This window comes from Odocoileus virginianus, chromosome 13 (genome assembly GCF_023699985.2).
Source record: "Odocoileus virginianus isolate 20LAN1187 ecotype Illinois chromosome 13, Ovbor_1.2, whole genome shotgun sequence".
NCBI lineage: Eukaryota > Metazoa > Chordata > Mammalia > Artiodactyla > Cervidae > Odocoileus > Odocoileus virginianus.
In genome coordinates, this window is record NC_069686.1 from 51,613,371 (window position 1) to 51,633,356 (window position 19,986).

General features: G+C 35.8%; 1 protein-coding gene and 1 non-coding gene across 10 annotated transcripts in view; one reads left to right on the forward strand and one right to left on the reverse strand.

The window, feature by feature from the left end:
- R3HDM1 (R3H domain containing 1) overlaps window positions 1-19,986 on the reverse strand; it is a 90,985-nt gene that overhangs the window by 12,887 nt on the left and 58,112 nt on the right. For all 9 annotated transcript variants that reach the window (XM_020879264.2, XM_020879263.2, XM_020879261.2 and 6 more), the window contains 2 exons: window positions 16,943-17,097; window positions 13,357-13,508 (listed from right to left, as the gene is read on the reverse strand). In XM_020879264.2, coding sequence (XP_020734923.2) covers window positions 13,357-13,508; window positions 16,943-17,097 — 307 coding nt within the window. The remainder of the gene's footprint in view (window positions 1-13,356; window positions 13,509-16,942; window positions 17,098-19,986) is intronic.
- LOC139038124 (U6 spliceosomal RNA) lies at window positions 9,282-9,388 on the forward strand. Its single transcript, XR_011491067.1, has one exon. It is a non-coding gene; the product is annotated as a U6 spliceosomal RNA (small nuclear RNA).

Sequence of the window (19,986 nt, forward strand, 5' to 3'; positions counted from 1 at the left end):
ACTTCACTAAGTAATCCAGTCAGTCAGTGGACAAATTAACAAGTGAACGACAATAATCAAGACTGGCTACATTATTTAAGACATCTAACTAAAAAAATTACAAGGTATGCAAATAAACTGGAAAGTGTAACCCCTACTTTGGACACAAGCAGGGAACAGAAGCTGCCTGAGAGAAAGATTTTTCACATTAATCAGAAAGACCATAGTGTAGAACATTATAGACATGTTCACAGAAACAAAGGAAACCATGATTAAGGAAGTAAAGATGGAATGGTGACAAGGTTGCATTAACAAATAGAGAACATTAATAAAAGATAGAGAAATTATATTAAAAAGTACCAAATGGAAATTATGGAGTTAAAAAACTGCTAAAATATAAAATTCACTAGAAAGGCTCAGCAGCAGATGTTAACTGGCAGAAGAAAGAATAAATGAACTTGAAGACAGACTGAAAGATTACACAAGCTAAAGAACAGAGAGGAAAAGGGAGACAGAGCAAAGAGCTCCAGAGAGATGTGGGGCGTTGTTAAACAAACTCACACACATATAATGGGGATTATCAGAGAGGAGCACAATAAAGCTATTCCAAGAAATAATGGCTGAAAACAGCTCAAATTTATTGGGGAAAAAAAAAAAGGCCTATTCATCCAGGAACCTGAAAAAACTTTTAGCAGAATAAATGCAGAGACCCAAAGAGATACCACAGTAAAAATACTGAAAGTCAAAGACAAGCAGTGTAAGAAAAAGGATTAGTTGGTTACAATGTAACCTCAGCAAAATTTACAGCTGTCAGAAGGCAGTGGGATAACATACTCAAAATGGTCAAGGAAAAATACCTGTCAGCAAAGATTCTTAAATTCAGTAAAGCTATTTTCCAAAATGAAGGCAAAACAAAGACTTTCCTCTGTAAGTAAAAACTGAGAATTTGTTGCTGGCACACATACCTTCCAGTAGGCAGTAACTAGAATAAACACAGCGAGTACAGTATTATGGTCTTAATGTCTGCATCCCTCCCAGACTCATATGTTGAAGCCCTAACCTAATATAATGGTATTTGGAAATGGGGCCATGGAGAGGTAACTAGGGTTAGATGAGGTCATGTGGGTGGGGCCCTGGTCCAATGGGATTAGTGCTCTGACAAGAAAAGACATCAGGGAGCTTGCTGTCTTTCTGCTTGAGCACACTGCAGAAAGGACAAATGAGCTCACAATGAGAAAGTGGTCATCTGCAAACCAAGGGAAGAGCCTTCAGCATGTATCAACCCTGCTGGTATCTCGATTTGGGACTTTCAGTATCCAGAACAATGAGAAAATAAATTTCTGCTGTTTATGCCACCCAGTCTATGACTGTTCGTTGTGGCAGCTTGAACAGACTAACACAACCAAGTACAGGTATTTATGTAATTGGAAAGACAGTAGAAACGAACATTTTCCCCTTCTTCTGATTTAAGAAGCAAATGTATAAAATAATATGACATTAATGTAATGTCAGACCTATAACATATAGAAATGTAATATATGTGCCAATAATAGCACAAAGGATGTGGATAGGAACAAACCTGTATGGGCTAAGAAAATGCCTACCGATGGTAAGGTAATTATCATTATAACAATGTATTGTGTTTGTAACATTAATATAATATGCATAACAAGAATATCAGAAAAAAAAAGAGTATCAGGAGAAGGGGGGGAAAAGAGCAGTTATGTAGAAATAACTTTTCTCTATTTCACTAGAACTAAGCTAGCATAAATCAGAAGCTGATTGGATAAGTTAAGACACATATGATAAATCCTAGAAAAAAACACTAAAAAAAAAAACAAACCCCTATAGACAAAGGAGATAAATAACAAAAGCAAAATGGCAGACATAAGGCAAGTACATCAGTAATAACATTAAATGTGAATGTATTAAATAATTCAATCAAAAGACAGATGTCAGAAGGATAAAAAATGATCCAACTATTAATATATACTGTCTATAGGAGACAAAAAGGCTGAAAATAAAAAGACAGTAAAAGATACATCAAGGAGATCCAACTAGTCCATCCTAAAGGAAATCAGTCCTGGGTATTCATTGGAAGGACTGATGTTGAAGCTGAAACTCCAATATTTTGGCCACCTGATGTGAAGAGCTGACTCATCTGAAAACACCCTGATGTTGGGAAAGATTGAAGGCAGGAGGAGAAGGGGACGACAGAGGATGAGATGGTTAGATGGCATCACTGACTTAATGGACATGAGTTTGGGTAAACTCCGTGAGTTGGTGATGGACAGGGAGGCCTGGCGTGCTGCGGTTCATGGGGTTGCAAAGAGTTGGACATGACTGAGCGACTGAACTGAAACTGAAAAGATACATCAAACAAACAGTAACCAAGAAAGCTGGTGTGTCTATATTAATATCACACAAATCAGACTTTGAGACAAAAACTGTGTAAGATAAAGCATTTCATAATGAAAAAAAGATCAGGAATATGTAACATTTATAAATTTATCAGCTCCTACTAAAGGAGCAATACATGAAACATACACTGAAAAATGAAAGGAGAAATATACAATTCAATGATAGTAGTTGGAGACTTCAATACAACATTTTCTTAACAGCTTGTTGGATCTTAGTTCCCCAACCAGGGATTGAACCCAGGCGCAAGACAGTCAAAGTGTGGAGTCCTAACCACTGGCCTGCCAGGGAATTCCCAATACTAAACTTTCAGTAAGGAACAGATCAACAATACAGAAGATCAATAAGGAACAGAAACCCTGGACAACACTACAAACTAATGAGACCAAACAGACATCTATAGAACACTGAATCCAACAATAACAGAATTTACAGTTTTTTCAAGTATACGTGGAGTATTCTCTAGGATAGACCATATGCTGGGCGATAAAGTGAACTTCAATAATTTTAAAAGGATAGAAATAATACAAAATAAATTCTTCAACAACAAAGAAATGAAATTAGAAATCAATAGTAGGATAAAGTTGGGACGCACACATGTAAGTAGAATTTAAGCATTACAATACTAAGCTACCAAAAGGCCAAAAAAGAAATCAAAAGAGAAACCAGAAAATACTTTGGGATGAATGAAAATATAACAGCAAGAGTTTAGCAGGAAAATTATATCAGTAAATGCCAATATTAAAAAAGAAGAAAGGACTTCATCAGTGGTGCAGTAGTAAAGAATCCACCTACCAATGCAGGGGACATGGGTTCAATCCCTGGTCTGGGAAGATTCCACATGCCATAGGACAACTAAGGCTGTGAGCTACACCTACGCAAGCCCATGTGCTGCAACCAACAAGTAGTGTGCCACAACTACTGAAGCCTGTATACCACAGAGTCCATGCTCCATAATAAGAGAAGGCACAGAAAATGAGAAGTTCACGCGCCACAAATGGAGAGTGGGGGCTACTCTCTGCTTGCCACAACTAGAAAGCCTGCATGCAGCAATGAAGACCCAGTAAAACCAAAAATAAGTAAAAAAAAAAAAAAAAAAAAAAGATCTCAGATCAATAATCTTCATTTTCATGTTAAGACACTGGGGGTGGCCTGGGGGAGAGATCACCAAGCTTAAAGCAAGCCAAAGGAAGTAAATAAGAAAGATTACAATGGGAATAAACAAAATAGAGAACAGAAAAATCAATAGAAACCAAGAGCTGGATCATTGAAGAGATCAATAATGACAACTTATTGTTTAACTCACCAAGAAAAAAGGAGGGAAAACTCAAATTACTAGAATCAGAAACAAAGAAGGGAGATTACTACAGACTACAGGAATAAAAAGGATAATGAAATAGTATAAAAAACTGTATACCAAGAAAATAGATCAAGTTCCTAGAAACATACAAACTGCCAAAACAAACTCAAGTAGAAACTGATAATCAGATAAAAACAGATAATCAGAGTGGACCTATAACAAATGAAGAGATTGAAGTAGCAATCATAAAACAACTCACACACACACACACACACACACACACACACACACACACACCCTGGCATACAAGGCTTCATCACTTTATCACACTTAGAGAAAAGTTAACAATAATTCTTCATAAACTTTTTTTTCAAAACAGAAAACAATACTTCCCAACTCATTCTATATTACCCTAAAACTAAAACCAGACAAAGGAACCATAAGACCACAGACCAGTATCTCTTTTGACTATAAATGCGAAAATCCAACTGAATGTGACTTATCCCAGGAATGCCCGGGTCATTTAATATCTGAAAATCAATTAATGTAATATCTATTTTTTCTCAATATGATACAGGGTACCTACAGAAAATCCACAACTGGGGCACTCTCCATCCCCCTTCTGATGTCTACGTCACAAGCTTTCTCTGCCCCTTTTCATACTTTAATAAAACTCTGCTATACAAAATCTCTTGAGTGATCAAGCCTGGTCCCTGGTTCCAAAGCTAAATCTTCTTCTTCGGAGATCAAGAATCCAACACCATTCAAAGTAAGCTACAGGAGAAGGAAATGGCAACCCACTCCAGTGTTCTTGCCTAGAGAATCCTGTGGACAGAGGAGCCTGGTGGGCTGCTGTCCATAGGGTCGCACAGAGTTGGACACGACTGAAGCGACTTAACATGCATGCATGTATGTGTAAAATAGATAGCTAGTGGGAAGTTGCTGTGTAACGCAGGGAGCTCAACCTGGTGCTCTGTGACGACCCAGAGGGGTGGGATGGGGTGGGAGGTGGGAGGAAGGTTCAGGAGGGAGGGGACGTATGTACACACTGATTCGTGTTGATATACAGCAGAAACCAGCAGGACATTGTAAAGCAGTCATCCTCCAATTAAAAATAAATAAATTTTAAAAGGCGCCCCCTGCCAAAAAAAAAAAAAACAAAAAACAAAAAACAAAGTAAGCTATCAACATTGCCCCTGTTGAGAATGTATGGTATAAATATACCATGTTTCTAATTTTTTGTTGCAATGAAGAGCCTTAATTTTGTATCTTTATACATATGTATTAAAATATTATTATATCCCCCCTCCAAGGAAAAAAAAAAAAAAAGAAAATCCACAACTAACATCATGCTTAAGGTGGAAGATTGAATGCTCTCCAGTCATGAAGACAAGGATGTCAGCTCTCACAATGTGTACTGAACATAACACAAAGGTTCTAGCCAGGGCGATGAGGCAAGAAAATGAAATAAAAAGTACCAAAATGAAAAAATGTTATTGTCACCATTCCTCCCTTCTCTTTATGGTTTTGCAAATATTATGATTATTATTTCAAATTATTGCGCTTTTTTGATGGGAGGAAAGGACCCAATGTATTCTTTTTTTTCCAATGTATTCTTGAGTAATAATTAGTTTACCTGAAAAGCAAGCCCCACATATCTACAGCTTTTACCAGCTACAAAAGATGGTATCTTTGAAAATCCAAGAACAGATGGCAAGAAAATGTGTCTCTAAGAAGTCATTTGAAGAAAAAAAAATGCAAAAAACCACAAAACAACAACAACAAAAAAAAGAAAGAAGTCATTTGGTTTTCTGCTTTTTTAAACCATTTGACATCTTACTGCCAATGATAGGCAAACAAGCTTCCTGAATATTACTTAGCAGACATGTGCTGTGTTCCTTGAAGATGTTGTAAGTAATCCATATAATCCATTTGGGGACTGCAGTAGTCTGAGTATCACAACATTTAATTCATTAATAATAAAAAGAATGAAGCAGTTAACAAAGAACAAGCACTCTGAATCTCACTGGTCCCAATAACTGGTTCACCACCTGTGACAACCTGAGTAAATTCCATGAGAATTTAAACCAAATTCATTCAGTCTAGCAGTAAAAAAAAGAGAGAGAGATAAATGAAAGTTTAAACCATTCAAAGGTTACTCCATATTTCTTTTGGATCATTTTTGTTGGAGTTTCCTGTAAGTAACAACACTTTTTTACAACTTGTTTGGAGCAATTTTAATTTTTTGGGGGTGGGATAGTAATTGTGGCACAACTCTGAGGCAGAAACACAGAATAAAAAAGGACAGGAGTTCTGCGTTTTGTTAAATGTCATCAGACTGATTTATGGACAAAATGGGCTTCATATGCCCAGAACCCAGCAATGTTTGTCTCTTTGCTTAGTATCTTAGTATAGCTAAGTGTTTTGTCCTTTTGGGGTTATGGGCATTCTCATTTTTTTTTTTTTTTAATCTAACTTGCTTTCACTTTATTTTCCAAAGATATTTCAATATTAATACAAAGAAACTTCTTTTTTTTTTCTTTTATAACATTTTATTTTTTTTATTTTATTTTTTTTTGAGCTTGTCATAAAGTTTCTTTTTTTTTTTTCCATTTATTTTTATTAGTTGGAGGCTAATTACTTTACATCTCTTAAGATAGCTGGTGAGAGTGAATATTTTCTTATGTGATAATTTATCACTAGTTCTTGCCAAGTGGGTAAACTACTTATTTCCATGAATTGTTTATTTGTAGAGTTGCAATATAACCATTCTAGAACATACAGAGGTGATAAAAATGCTTGTAAGCTTTTAGACATCTGTCACATTTACCCGTATCTTGATGCTTTCTTTTTAAAAATCTGTCTTGATGTAACTGTGCTGAATCTTTATATTAAAACCTTTAAAACATTCATCTACTCTTTGATAATGCCTATCTTGAATCTTATATATCAGTGACAAAAGCAAAGTAATTATTTTCACGAGCTCTTCACCACACCTATCTATGTAATAATATCTGTACCCATGCACTCTGCTTTTTTCCCCATTTACCATATATGAATCCTCTATATCTTATATATGGCTAACTGACTTACTATTTGAGTGTTTACTATCACCCTTCTTGGGGACCTTTCTGCTCTTCCCTCTCTCCTATAGCAACATACCTCTTTCTGCTGTTTTTCAATTTCAGCATATAAAGACTTCTTTTTTCAATTAAGAACAGACTACTCTCTCTTAACCTTATTTTCCCCTCCCATATACTGCTGAAATTCAATGCCCCTGGCTTAGGGATGCAATTCTCAAAAGCTGTCTCTATCTACTGTCTCTGATTCCTGTCCTCGCATTCTCTTGGCTTTTAGCTCTTAAAGTCTTCCCCCCATAATTAAGTGGTTTTATTACCTATTTAAAGGGTTTGAAACATATATACAACAAGAATTCCCAGAAATATGAAGAATCTTAAAGAACTGAATCTTTTTTTTTTCCATTTATTTTTATTAGTTGGAGGCTAACTACTTTACAATATTGTAGTGGTTTTTGCCATACAATGACATTAATCAGTCATGGATTTATAGGTATTCCCCATCCTGATCCCCCCTCCCACCTCCCTCTCCACCCGATCCCTCTGGGTCTTCCCAGTGCACCAGCCCCGAGCACTTGTCTCATGCATCCAACCTGGGCTGGTGATCTGTTTCATCCTTGATAATATACATGTTTCGATGCTGTTCTCTCAAAACATCCCACTCATGCCTTCTCCCAGAGTCCAAAAGTCTGTTCTGTACATCTGTGTCTCTTTTTCTGTTTTGCATATAGGGTTATCATTACCATCTTTATAAATTCCATATATATGCGTTAGTATACTGTACTGGTCTTTAAGAACTGAATCTTTAAGAACTGTATGATATAAAACTATGTAACCTCCATTTGGATTAAGAATACCAAGTCTCCACACCTTCCCTCACCATTAATGCTAACTGTTGTGTAGTAGTGCTCCATATGGTAGGTTTCACATTTTAAACAAATTGTTTCTGAAGGTTTTTTTTTAAATTATTGAGGTTTAAGGATTCTTGATATACTAAGAACTTTTTCAAATATATGCTTTCCCAGTCAGTATAGTGCTTGACTTTTCATTTTTATTCTTTTGTGAAGCCAGCTTCCATCTGGTATAGTTCTCTTCCTTTCTCAAAGACTTCCTTTAGAATTTCTTGCAGTGCAGGTGAGCCGGTGATTAATTCTTTCAGTTTTTGCATGTCTGAAATAGTACTGTTTCTTTTTTTTTTTTTTCCCATTTATTTTTATTAGTTGGAGGCTAATTACTTTACATCGTTACAGTAGTTTTTGTCATACATTGAAATGAATTAGCCATGGATTTACATGTATTCCCCATCCCGGTCCCCTCTCCCACCTCCCTCTCCACCCGATCCCTTCAGAAAAAGAGACTCAGATGTATACTATAGAACAGACTTGTGGACTCTGGGAGAAGGCGAGGGTGGGATGTTTCAATAGTACTGTTTCTAACAAGAAGTCTACCAAATTCTTATCTTTGTTCTTCTATATGTAATGTTCTTTTTTTTCTGGCTACTTTTATAATTTTCCCTTTATAAAGTTTTAAGAAATTTCCTCCATATTTCTTTTGCTAGAAGTTTGTCGAAATTTCTCGATTTGCAGGTTTATAATCTTCGCAAGTTTTGAAACATTTCAGCCATTATTATTCAAATATATTTTTGGTCCTCCCTCTTCCTCTCTTGAGGATGCCAACTACACATGCATTAGGCCAAAAAGTACTGATGCTCTGTTCATTTTTTTCCCAGTCTGTTTCCTCTATCTGAATTTTATACTGGCATCGTTTCAGTCAGGTTCAATTGACTGACTTTTCCCCCCCTTATTAGCCTTTGTTTCTTACTTCTTTGCACACTTGACAATTTTTGACTGGATCCCAGCCAATATGAATCTAACCTTGTTGAGTGCTGGACATCCTTGAATTTTTAATAATATTTTTGAGCTTTGTTCTGAGCCACAGTTAAATGGAGACAATTTAATCTTTTTGGGTCCTGCTTGTTTAAGGCAGAACCAGAGCAGCTTTTCATCTAAGGCTAACTGTCCTACATTACTGACACAGTCTTCTTTTAAGTCCTCTACTCACTGCCTCTTGTATTACAAGGTTTTGATATGTGGGCTGGTAGGAATATAAACTATTCCTGTCCTTGTGTGAGGTTCAGGGATTGTTCTGCTTGTTTCTTTTGAGGTGTTCTTTCCCTGGCATTGGGTAGGTTTTGTACATACACACACCAGTCAGCAATCAACTCAGACTCAAAAGGGACCCACTTAGACGGCCAGACCAACCCCTTTGCAACTCTCTTCTCTTCAGTATCCTGCCCTGTAAACTCTAAGCCACCTTGGCTTCCTTGGACTTTGAATTCCATCTTGTTAACTTAAGGGTCTTGCCTGGGTTCCCCTGCACTGAGGTGTGGCTTGAAACTGTCTGCAGGCAGGAAGCTCGGGTAATCGTTAAGACTGTTTGTTCTCCCTCTCTCAGGTTTTACTGTCCCTAACTGCCTAATGAAAACTGTTGTTTCATATGTTTTTCTAGTGCTCGCTTCGGCAGCACATATACTAAAATTGGAACGATACAGAGAAGATTAGCATGGCCCCTGCGCAAGGATGACACGCAAATTCGTGAAGCGTTCCATATTTTTCCCAATGTTCATCGCAGCACTGTTTATAATAGCCAGGTCATGGAAGCAACCTAGATGCCCATCAGCAGATGAATGGATGAGGAAGCTGTGGTACATATACACCATGGAATATTACTCAGCCATTAAAAAGAATTCATTTGAATCAGTTCTAATGAGATGGGTGAAACTGGAACCCATTATACAGAGCGAAGTAAGCCATAAAGATAAAGACCATTACAGTATACTAACACATATATATGGAATTTAGAAAGATGGTAACGATAACCTTATATGCAAAAAAAGAAAAAGAGACTCAGATGTATAGAACAGACTTGTGGACTCTGTGGAAGAAGGCGAGGGCGGGATGTTTCAAGAGAACAGCATCGAAACATGTATATCTAGGGTGAAACAGATCACCAGCCCAGGTTGGATGCATGAGACAAGTGCTCAGGCCTGGTGCACTGGGAAGACCCAGAGGGATGGGGTGGAGAGGGAGGTGGGAGAGGGGACCGGGATGGGGAATACATGTAAATCCATGGCTAATTCATTTCAATGTATGACAAAAACCACTGCAATGTTGTAAAGTAATTAGCCTCCAACAAATAAAAATAAATGGAAGAAAAAAAAAAATTAAAAAAAAAAAAAAATATGTTTTTCTAGTTTTTAAGGCAGATTTTTAAATTTGGTTTAGTTTTTAAATTTGGTCCCTACTATATCATGGCTGAAAATGGAAATCAAGAGGATGTCGGTTTTTAGCATCCTTTCATCAACATGCCTGATACGGCCCCAACATTGATTAGTAAAACACAGACATCAGCACACTCTCAATGCACAGAAATTATTCACAAAATAAAATATATAGAATACGCCAGAGGGGGCAATTCTAACACAAAACTTTCCTAAACTTGGCCTATCTCAGGGGATCACTTGTTATCTAGGTTACCTATGGCCTCAAGAAATATCAAATAGAATGGCAAGCCAGTCAAATTCTTGGGCTGTGAAGAAAGGATGGATTTTGAGAAACAATTCGAAAAAGCTTAAAATTCACTTGAGGAAGAAAGTTGTAAAAATCTAACAAACAGTTAAAAAGTCCAGGACCAGGGGGCTCTCTAATGGCCTGCGAGGTAAGAATGGTCCCTCACCTAAAGTAATTCCATTCTTCTCATTAGTAGGGCTGTATGAAAAAAATTTGTGCTCAATCACTTCATTCTGAATTCTGTCAATAAAAATTTTTTGGAAATTTATGTTCTCTCTTGTTACATACATACCTAAAATAGTACCCATAATTTGATACTTTAGCCTATGAAGTCTGAAATATTTGCTGTCTGGTCTGTTACAAAATAGTGTGCTGACCCTAGATCTAGTAAGTACTTGTAAGTAAACAAATCCAAATTACAATGACACTAATCTCTAACTCTGATTCGCTACAGTTGCAAGTGGGACATTTTCCACCAAGGTATCTCAAAATTTCCTTTAATTCTCATTTATATTATCACCAAATAGTCATTTCTTCTTTCAAAGTTCCTCCCTTCCTACTGCTACCACCACACCTGAGCAACCTGTCACGTAATGCGCTTAAATCACAACACTTCTCCTTACGGTCTCCACCCAGTTCAAGTCCTTCTTAATAACTGCTACTGAGCTCATTTTTTTTTCAAAAAAATAAGCTTTATCGTATCAATTTCATACTTCAGAAATCAAACACTTGATAATATCAGGAGTCTAAAATACAAATTCAGGTACTCTGGAAAAGATGTTCAAGGCTAACAAATTCAATGAAAAAAAGCAAGATGACAAACAAAATATTCATAAAAATAATTCAACACATGCAGAAAAATTCAGTGACAAATGAATTTTGAAACACAAATGAAAATATCCCTAATCTACTTCAAAACAGAAACACCAAACCTCTCTCCTCAAACCGTAAAGTTTTTCATGTATCTACTTAAAAGTAGAAAAAGTGTTAGAAAGATAAATGGCAAACTCTGATTACTTTGGTCAATGAATAGTAACTGCTTTGCATGAAGGGCAATTTCATGAGTGTGTGGTTTTTTGGCTGCTCTGAGCAGTTTGCTGGATCTTAGTTCCCCCAACAGGGATTAAACCCGGGTCACATCAATGGAAGCGCCAAGTCCTAACCACTGGACCACCAAGGAATTCCCTTACTCCACGTGTTTTTAAGTGGTTTAATTTTTAAATCAAAGATTATGAATAATTTAATTAAAAATATAGAAAATGTAATGTTTAGAACATGTGATTCCTAACAGAGTTCACATATTATGTGTACACTGAAAAATGACCTGAATGAAGACATCAAAATTTAACAGTTATTATCTCTTGAATGGTGAGGTTGTGGCTGATTTGCTTTTTCATCTTTTTTTACAGCTTGAAATTTTGTATATTTTCAAATTTTCTACAATGACTATGTATTATATGTATAATCAGAAAAACCCAAACAAGTTAAATACAGAAAATGCTCTTTTAATGGACAAAATGCATGATGTATGAGAAATGTTTTTCTCAATAGAAACTCAGTGAGAGACTGAAAAATGAAAAGATTTTTGCATGAGATATTACCATTCCTCCCTATTTTTTAAAGGTATCTATTTAAAAATTATTAGTCTAAAATATTTATTATTATTATCACTAATTTTTGGTGAGTTCACAAGAAATGAAATAGCTTTAAGTATTCTCTTTCCATTTAACATTACTTTTGTCAATATAATTTACTACTTAATTTTTCTGATAAACACATGCTTACAAAAACAGCTGCTATATCCAATGGAGAGAAAATAAATACTCTGAAAAGGAAATATTTTAGCACCAAAAGTAACCTTCTTAATATATTTTATTTCTCTAGGCTGTGTTAACAACTTCTCTTTTAATAACAGAAGTAAAATCTCACTAAAAGATGAGGTTCAGATTGAGACTTTGTTACTTACAATTATTTCAAAGGATGACTGAGGCAAACAAAAAGCCAAAAATGCAAAACAAGACATTTAAGAGAAATAAAATGAATCTAAGACAGTTCCAGAAATAGGACAAAGGGGACACTAGAGGAATACTACTTTACAAAGATGAGGAAACACAGACTATGCAGATGATAAAAAGAACAAAACTTAAAAAGTAGGATTTCTTTTCTCATGTTTCATAAAGATTCTGTGAAGCATCTTTTTAACAAATTTCTGAAAAATAAAGGTTACAGTCTCTTCAAGTTCCCCTCTCTGTATGCTAGCCTTTGAGACTGCAGATCAAAGACAAAAGTATACTCTCCTTTTGAGTTTCAAGATAAAAATGGGAAAATAAATGGTAAAATAGGAAGGGAAAAAAACATTCAAATAGAAGCAGTTTGAAGATATTATCCAACTAGCTTGTCACTTTTGCAGAATACAGGAATGAAATTTTTAACTTTTTTGAAATTATTTTTTTGTCTACATCATTGACTGAAAGAAGTACCATGATTAGTTGTAAAACTAGTTTTTGTGACTGGTACATGGATTGCTGAAAGGGACAACACACATGATCTGAATAAGGCTATGTTAAATCCTCATAGTACATGTAACAACACAATCAAATACAAAATTGCCTTGGTAATAACTGATTAGTTGAGGTGAAAGTAAAGATAATTCAAATTCTACTTTTCTGCATAAGGAGCTTCCACAAGAAAATGGATTGCTAAGCAACTCAACCTAAGGAAGACATTTTTCAGAACAAAGGCTCACTTAGTGTTCTTATAGAAACCTTATAGTCTGTTTATATTTTAGTAAAAACATGAGTGTTTGGCTCAGGACTACAGCTTAGAGCTTACTAATGAACAATGAGAGACACTGTGACTTTCTTACAAATGTGTAAAATATTACTAGGTTATGGCAACTTGTGTAAGGATGACACGCAAATGCATGAAGTATTCCATATTAAAAAAATTAGCAACAGACCATAATCCTGATAAACAATGAGGAGCTATAAGATTAGGCTTTTTATTCACTCACCTTAAATTATTTTGTTGGCCAGATGGAATGACGCTATAGTAAACTGGCATTCCTGCTGCAGGCATAGATCCTTGATTAGACTGATTAGGGAACATAACAGGCTGTTGATAAGTGTGATGGGCAATTCCTTGAGAACCTTGAGGCAGTGAAACCTAAAATTTGAAAGACAATTTAAAGGGAAAAAGGTTTTTCAAAACCTCTCAAAGGTCAATGTCTCCAGCCTCCCTAAGCTTTTCAAATATGAGCAGTTAGGAATAAGCTAAACCTGCCCATAGGCTGTCCTGATAATTTAGTTACAGCATTACCACTTTATTTTTATTTTTTAAGCCAATTATTGTTTTTGGCTAGCATTTATCAATAGTACAGTAGGCCAGGAGTTGTGTTCCAAAGTAGAAGTTATTTAAAAAAAGAAATTGTTTCCAAATAAGGATAACCATTTGACATGGAAAGAATAATAACATCTAGCTCAGGTAGAGCTAAGTAAAACTCAGGTAAGGGTACTGGTGAGATACACTGGATCAGGAAGTATGAGCTTTGGAGCTTAAGATACCTAGATGTGATAATGATCCATCAATTTTACTGTACATGTGACACTGGACAAATAACCCTTCTGAGGCCTCAGAGTTCATTATCTGCAAAAATGGGATGTCTCTTTCACCTCAGGAGGGCTATTATAATTTCTATTTCCACGATCTAGTACAGAAGGTATCTGAGGAACAGCAGATCTTTCAATTCTGTTTTTTACAGTATCTACACAGAAACCATATAAACATAATGGATTCATTTCTCCAGTTTCCACAGTTATCTAAAATAAAAAGCGCAAAGGCATAACGGTTTTATAATTTACAAGTGTGCCACATTACAGGTGCATTGCAGTGGTTTTGGTCAGTAAAAGCTTCTGCTGATGCTGATGTCAACAACAGTAGTGTCAATGACAGTAACAGTGGTTAATGGTGATGACAGTCAAGGCTGACACTGAGTACTTATTACCATGTTCAAGTTCAGTTCCAAGAATTTTATATATATTATTACATCAAGTCTTCCTAACAGCCCTAAGAAGGCATTTTTATCATCCTTGTTTTACAGAAAGGGTTAAAACCTTGCCCAATGTTGTACAGCTATCAAGAAGAGAAGTCAGGGTTTGAACCCATGCCCACTGGCTCCAGAGCTACAGTTCTTCAATTACTTCGTGATTCTCTGTATCTGGGCTCTGTGATTTATAAGTTAATGATTAACTTTTAGGTTTTTCCTATAGGCCCTTGAAAATACACAGTACCCTCTGAATTAGTTTCAATTTGGCTCATAGGCAAAGATACCGTTGCTGGTTTGATTTACTCAATTTTGTATGACAAAATGTATTTCAGTCTTTTTGTCTACTGAGGTAGTGTAACATTCTATTATTATTTTCGATAGTATTTAAGTTAGTGTATATGCTAGTTGATCTAAGAAAAACCACACAGTTCAATCTAGATGATTTAAGCTACAGATTAAATTTGTAACTAGTGGTAAAGAAAACACCTGAAGTACCAAAAGAGAGGAAATGGTACTTGAGAAGGTACAGCTGTAGAAAACACTCTACTAAATAGATGACTTTTCAGGTTTATTTTTTTTAAAGAATTTTACTTTAATTTTTTCAGCTGAGCCATGAGGCTTGCAGGATCAGAGGTTAAACCCAGGCTCTCGGCAGTGAAAGTAAGGAGTCCTAACCACTGGACTGCCATGGAATTCCCTCTGGCTTATTATTTAGATGAGTTTATCACCACCTAGCTTTTATAACCAAATGTGGTAGGAAAAATGAAGCATTTTTCTATCATTCATCGCTTGTCAGAGCAACATTTCTCACAATCATTCACCCAATGTAAGAATTATGTGAAATACCATGAAAAAATGTACCTTGTAAAAAAGTATGCTATAGAAGTTATAACAGCTGTCTCAGCTCTGAAACACTTTGAGTATCTAGCTCCATTTTAAAAAACTACAATAACAAGGAGATAATTTATTCTAAACTTATATTTCAAGGCAGATCTTATTTGCATAGTGCCTGGGTTATCTGACAGATGCTAGACAGACTAGATTAGGTAGGTAGCATGAACAGGGTCTTTGGGAAGGCAGAGTTCTTGGCTTGGTAGTGATCCTGTCTAATGTCTTGCTATGGAGGAAGTGGGAGATGGGCAGTCTCATGGGCCTCTACTTAAGCAGGGATGGTGGTGGTTTAGTCGCAAGTCATGTCCGACTCTTGTGACCCCATGGACTGTAGCCCACCAGGCTCCTCTGTCCACGGGATTTTCCGGGCAAGAATCCTGGAGTGGGTTGCCATTTCCTTCTCCAGGGGATCTTCCCGACCCAGGAATCAAACCCAGGTATCTTGCATTGCAGGCTGATTCTTTACCAACTAAGCTGTGAGGGAAGCCCCGTAAGCAGGGAGGACCGGAGTAAAAAGCAAGGAGGATGTGAGAGAAGATGCAAAATCTGTTCCCATAATGTACCTTTATTCCTCAGCTGCTTTCTATTATCAAAGGGCTTCAAAACTAGACATATTCTTAGTGCTCAAAAAGTCCTCGACGATTTCACATTTTAATTACGGCTTTCATTTTCTGCAATTTCACAGAATATGCTACCTCCTTTGCTCACATCCTGCCCTATTCTCAGAATGTCTTAATTAATTCCATAATTAATTTATGCCCATAATTTTCTTTTAAGAGCTAATTAAAGGTTTATGTCTTTCTCTTCTGTATTAAGTCCCCAACTTATCCATGGCTGTATTTCATAATTCCTTCAGTTACTGGTCTGTAGATTATAATCAATTTGTTGACTTGTCCTTAGATGAAATATATGTACATCTACCTTCCCAACTTGATTATTTTTATGTTGTGGGGCTGAATGAAAATAGCCCCTGGATTTCTTAACATCAGACTCAACTATGGGAAAACATGAGGCTGAGAAAACAACTCACTCGCAGGCTACTCCAAAAATGTAAAGGAAGATAAAATAAACGTCTGAAAATGTGACACAGTATGGGCTAAAGAAATCTGACATATTAATGAAACAGTAGGTATTTCTACTTGAGAATTATGAATTAAAATGCGTGACATTTTCAATACCAGACATACTATTTCTTTTCTTCATTGAGTGGGGGTGGTGTGGGGGGTGGATATCAATTTCAGCATGGGAAATTGCACATTCTTTATTCTATAAACACTAATTTATAATCTACTCTATTTCATACACCTACTTACACCTTTACTTTTCCCTCCTGTTCCACTCTCTCCTCGAGAGACTTTGTAAGCAGCTGAAGAATAGAATAAGATATTTGCTCATATATGTAGGTAGTTGGAAACACAAACAGTGCCAGAAAAATTTACTTCACAATATTAACACGGTTCAGATATTTTTCAAAAAATTAATGAAGTGAATGAATAATGCAATAAAATGAGGATAGAACAAATTGTAACAACTAATAAAACTCTTTCAAGACTATAAAGTTACGTATTACAGAAGCCTTTCACCACATTAAGCAGAGAAGAAAGTAGTCCACATTTATTGAAAATCACCTCTAGCCAGTGCAGGTAAGAGAGTGACCACGTACCTGATATGATGGCACTGAAGGATAGGGGATGACCACTCCTTGAATCTGATTTCCAACGCCGTTGGGCTGGCTGCCAACGAGGCTCTGGCTCTGGGGCTGCTGAACTCCAACTATGCCTTGGTAGTTTTGCTGCTGGTTGGGTATAACTTGATAACCTGTAATGGCACAGTGAGTTAAATCCTGCTTTGAATTTATTGCACTAGCAGTATGTTTTTGTATTTTAAGCAAGTTCTAAAATGACAGAATTTGTTTAAACAGCAAATCTCAAAAGCCCTCTATTATGACAGCCAACATTTAAAAAGGTCTACTATGTAGGTAACCCAAGTCAGTCAATACTTCCCTACCCCAAAACATTCAAATTAAATTTGTATTCAAAGATCTCCTTTGCACTTCAGGAAATTTATAGGGCCAAAGACTTGGCTTATACAGACAGTTACTATTCGGCATATATTATAATTCGATATTAAAAATAACTTTCTGTGGACTAGGTCTGTCTACATAATTTGTGGGGCCCAGTGCAAAAGCAAAATGCAGGGCCTCTGTTTAAAAAATGGAGTTTTGAGATGGTATTGGCAGAATTAATCCTTTTCAAGACTGGAAATAATGGAAGGTGGGATGACTTTTACAGAAGAGCTGTATGTATAGAAGAGTTTTATGTAAGACATGAATCCTTATATTAGGAATGTCTCCAGGGCACAAAGAAAAACGTAGTTACTAGCAACTTTTAAGATTATCTCCTTATTATCAAGGTCACTTAACAAAGAAACTGATCATTAGAGAGGTTAAGCATCTGCCTGAAGTTCACACATCAAACACCAAAGGACAGCTCTTCCTAAACTTGAGACACTGCTGGTAACCTTACTAAGAGTATAAATATACTTTTATTAAGTGAATTTATTAGTTATTTAAACGACTCCATAACAAGGTTTGGGTAATGAATATGAATTTTATGTGTCTCTTGACCCTAAAAGGATTTCCTTAAGTAAATTAACTAGCTCAAGACATATGTAAATTACTAGAAACTACCACAAATTCCTTATTCTTTTTAAAAAAAGAAACCAGATTAAAATAAACAACCAAACTTCCAGCCAGGGAATCTAAAAAGCTTTTACAAAGATAAACCAAATGATGGCATTGCCTATATAAACTTCTACAACTAAAGGTAAGCTAAATGATTTCTCTAATACCATAGATCTATTTTGCTATCTTATAAATATCAGCTTTTATTTCTATCCTCATTAATTCCTAAAACAACAGGAACAGCAAAGATCCCATCTCAGGTGTTGATTTTGACAATGGTATCAGCGTACTTGCCTGAAGTCTCAATGATTCTTCTCTATGACTAAAATAATTGAATAAATTTAGCATCAACCCTTTCTAAAGACATGAATACAAAACATATTTGGTAACTAAGCAACATATTAACAGCAAAGTAAAAATACAGATACAATCAATCCTTTAATAATGAAGGGCTTTATAAAATGATGCTAGTTCTGTGGCAACAGTGCTTTATTGCCACATTTCAAATGACTTCTCACCAGTCAACCTTTCCCAAAAAATGTATATTATGGTCTTTATAGGTAATAAAGTGACTATAAACATGCTTTTTCCTAAACATCTCTCCCTGTGAAGTTCCTATTAATACTCAAATTTGCAGATAAATAAACTTCTTTCTTGCTCCTCAGTCTAATACGTGACATCCAACTCTATTTTCAGTTTATCAAATGACAAGCATTTCAAATTCATAAAGTCCAAATACCATCAAAACATACACAGACACATTCCCACTACTAGGAAAATAAAGGGCAGGAATGGAAAAGGGATGTGAAGACTCCTTCTTGTGTTGGAAACGTCACCTCTGAACAACCACACAGCATCGATCGCAGTGTCATAATTTAGGCATAGCTCTTTATACACTGGGAAAATAACTTCTTACAATGGACTTGTTAGAATCACAGTAAACTAAAATAAAAAGAAAAATCTGAACACCTAGCAGAATTCACTGTAACATAATTTGACTTAAATTGTCACGTCCCCTAAGAAACTCAGATGTTTTTCGTTAACATTTTTGTATTTTATTCAAAATATATTCAGAGTTATAGGTTGCCTTGAAAGAAAACTTTGGGAATAAAAGCCATTTATGTGCAAATGTGGTTCTGATTTCCTTTATCTAAATACATCAGTATTTGGAGATTCACTATTTGCTTCCTGCCGGCAATTTCCTCTCATGAAAAAAATCTGATACAGAAAGCTTCAATCCGTGGCTACAGATACCATGACACAGTGGTCTAATGTAAGGCCACTTGGAATCTGCACTAATAAATTTCCAGTGGTATTTTTATTCTTTAATGCAACCTTATCTCCACTAATGTTCATGCCTACTAATGGATATATTTATCTGCACACAAACATCACATTTTGAAAATGTGACAACATAAAATCCAAAACATCTGATTCCAGCACCTCATTTGTTATAGAGGGTAGTACAAGGATTCTGTGAGTTCAGGATGTGCCAGGAGGGTGATAAAAGGTAAATAAAACACAGTCTCTATATTTGAAATTAGACATTCTTAGCCCTGACACCATATCAGAATAGCAGAATATGTAGGGTATTATGAAATTAAGAGGGATAAATTAATCCTGGCTGATATCCACAGAGGTACTAACATTTGAGCCTGGACCTAAAGAAAAGGTCTGGAAAAAGTAAAAAAAATGAGTAACATGTTTGAGGAACACAGAATATTAAGAAGTGGTTTAATTTAAACATTGCATTTGGAGTGAAAAGTGGAAGATGAAGGTAGAATATTGGCAGAGAATCAAAGATTTTACAAGTAGAAGAGCAGAGAGAACCATTAAGAAGTTCTAAAGACTGTGAAAGTAGAAAAATAACTAATACTACTACTTCATTCAGAAGTAGCATAAATAAACTGGGGACATGTTCTTAACTAACAGTGGAACTATTAAAAACAAGAATGCCAAACACTTTAAGAGAAAATATTTTCCCAAGAAGTTCTATTAATCTTCCCATAATTCTGTTTATTGCC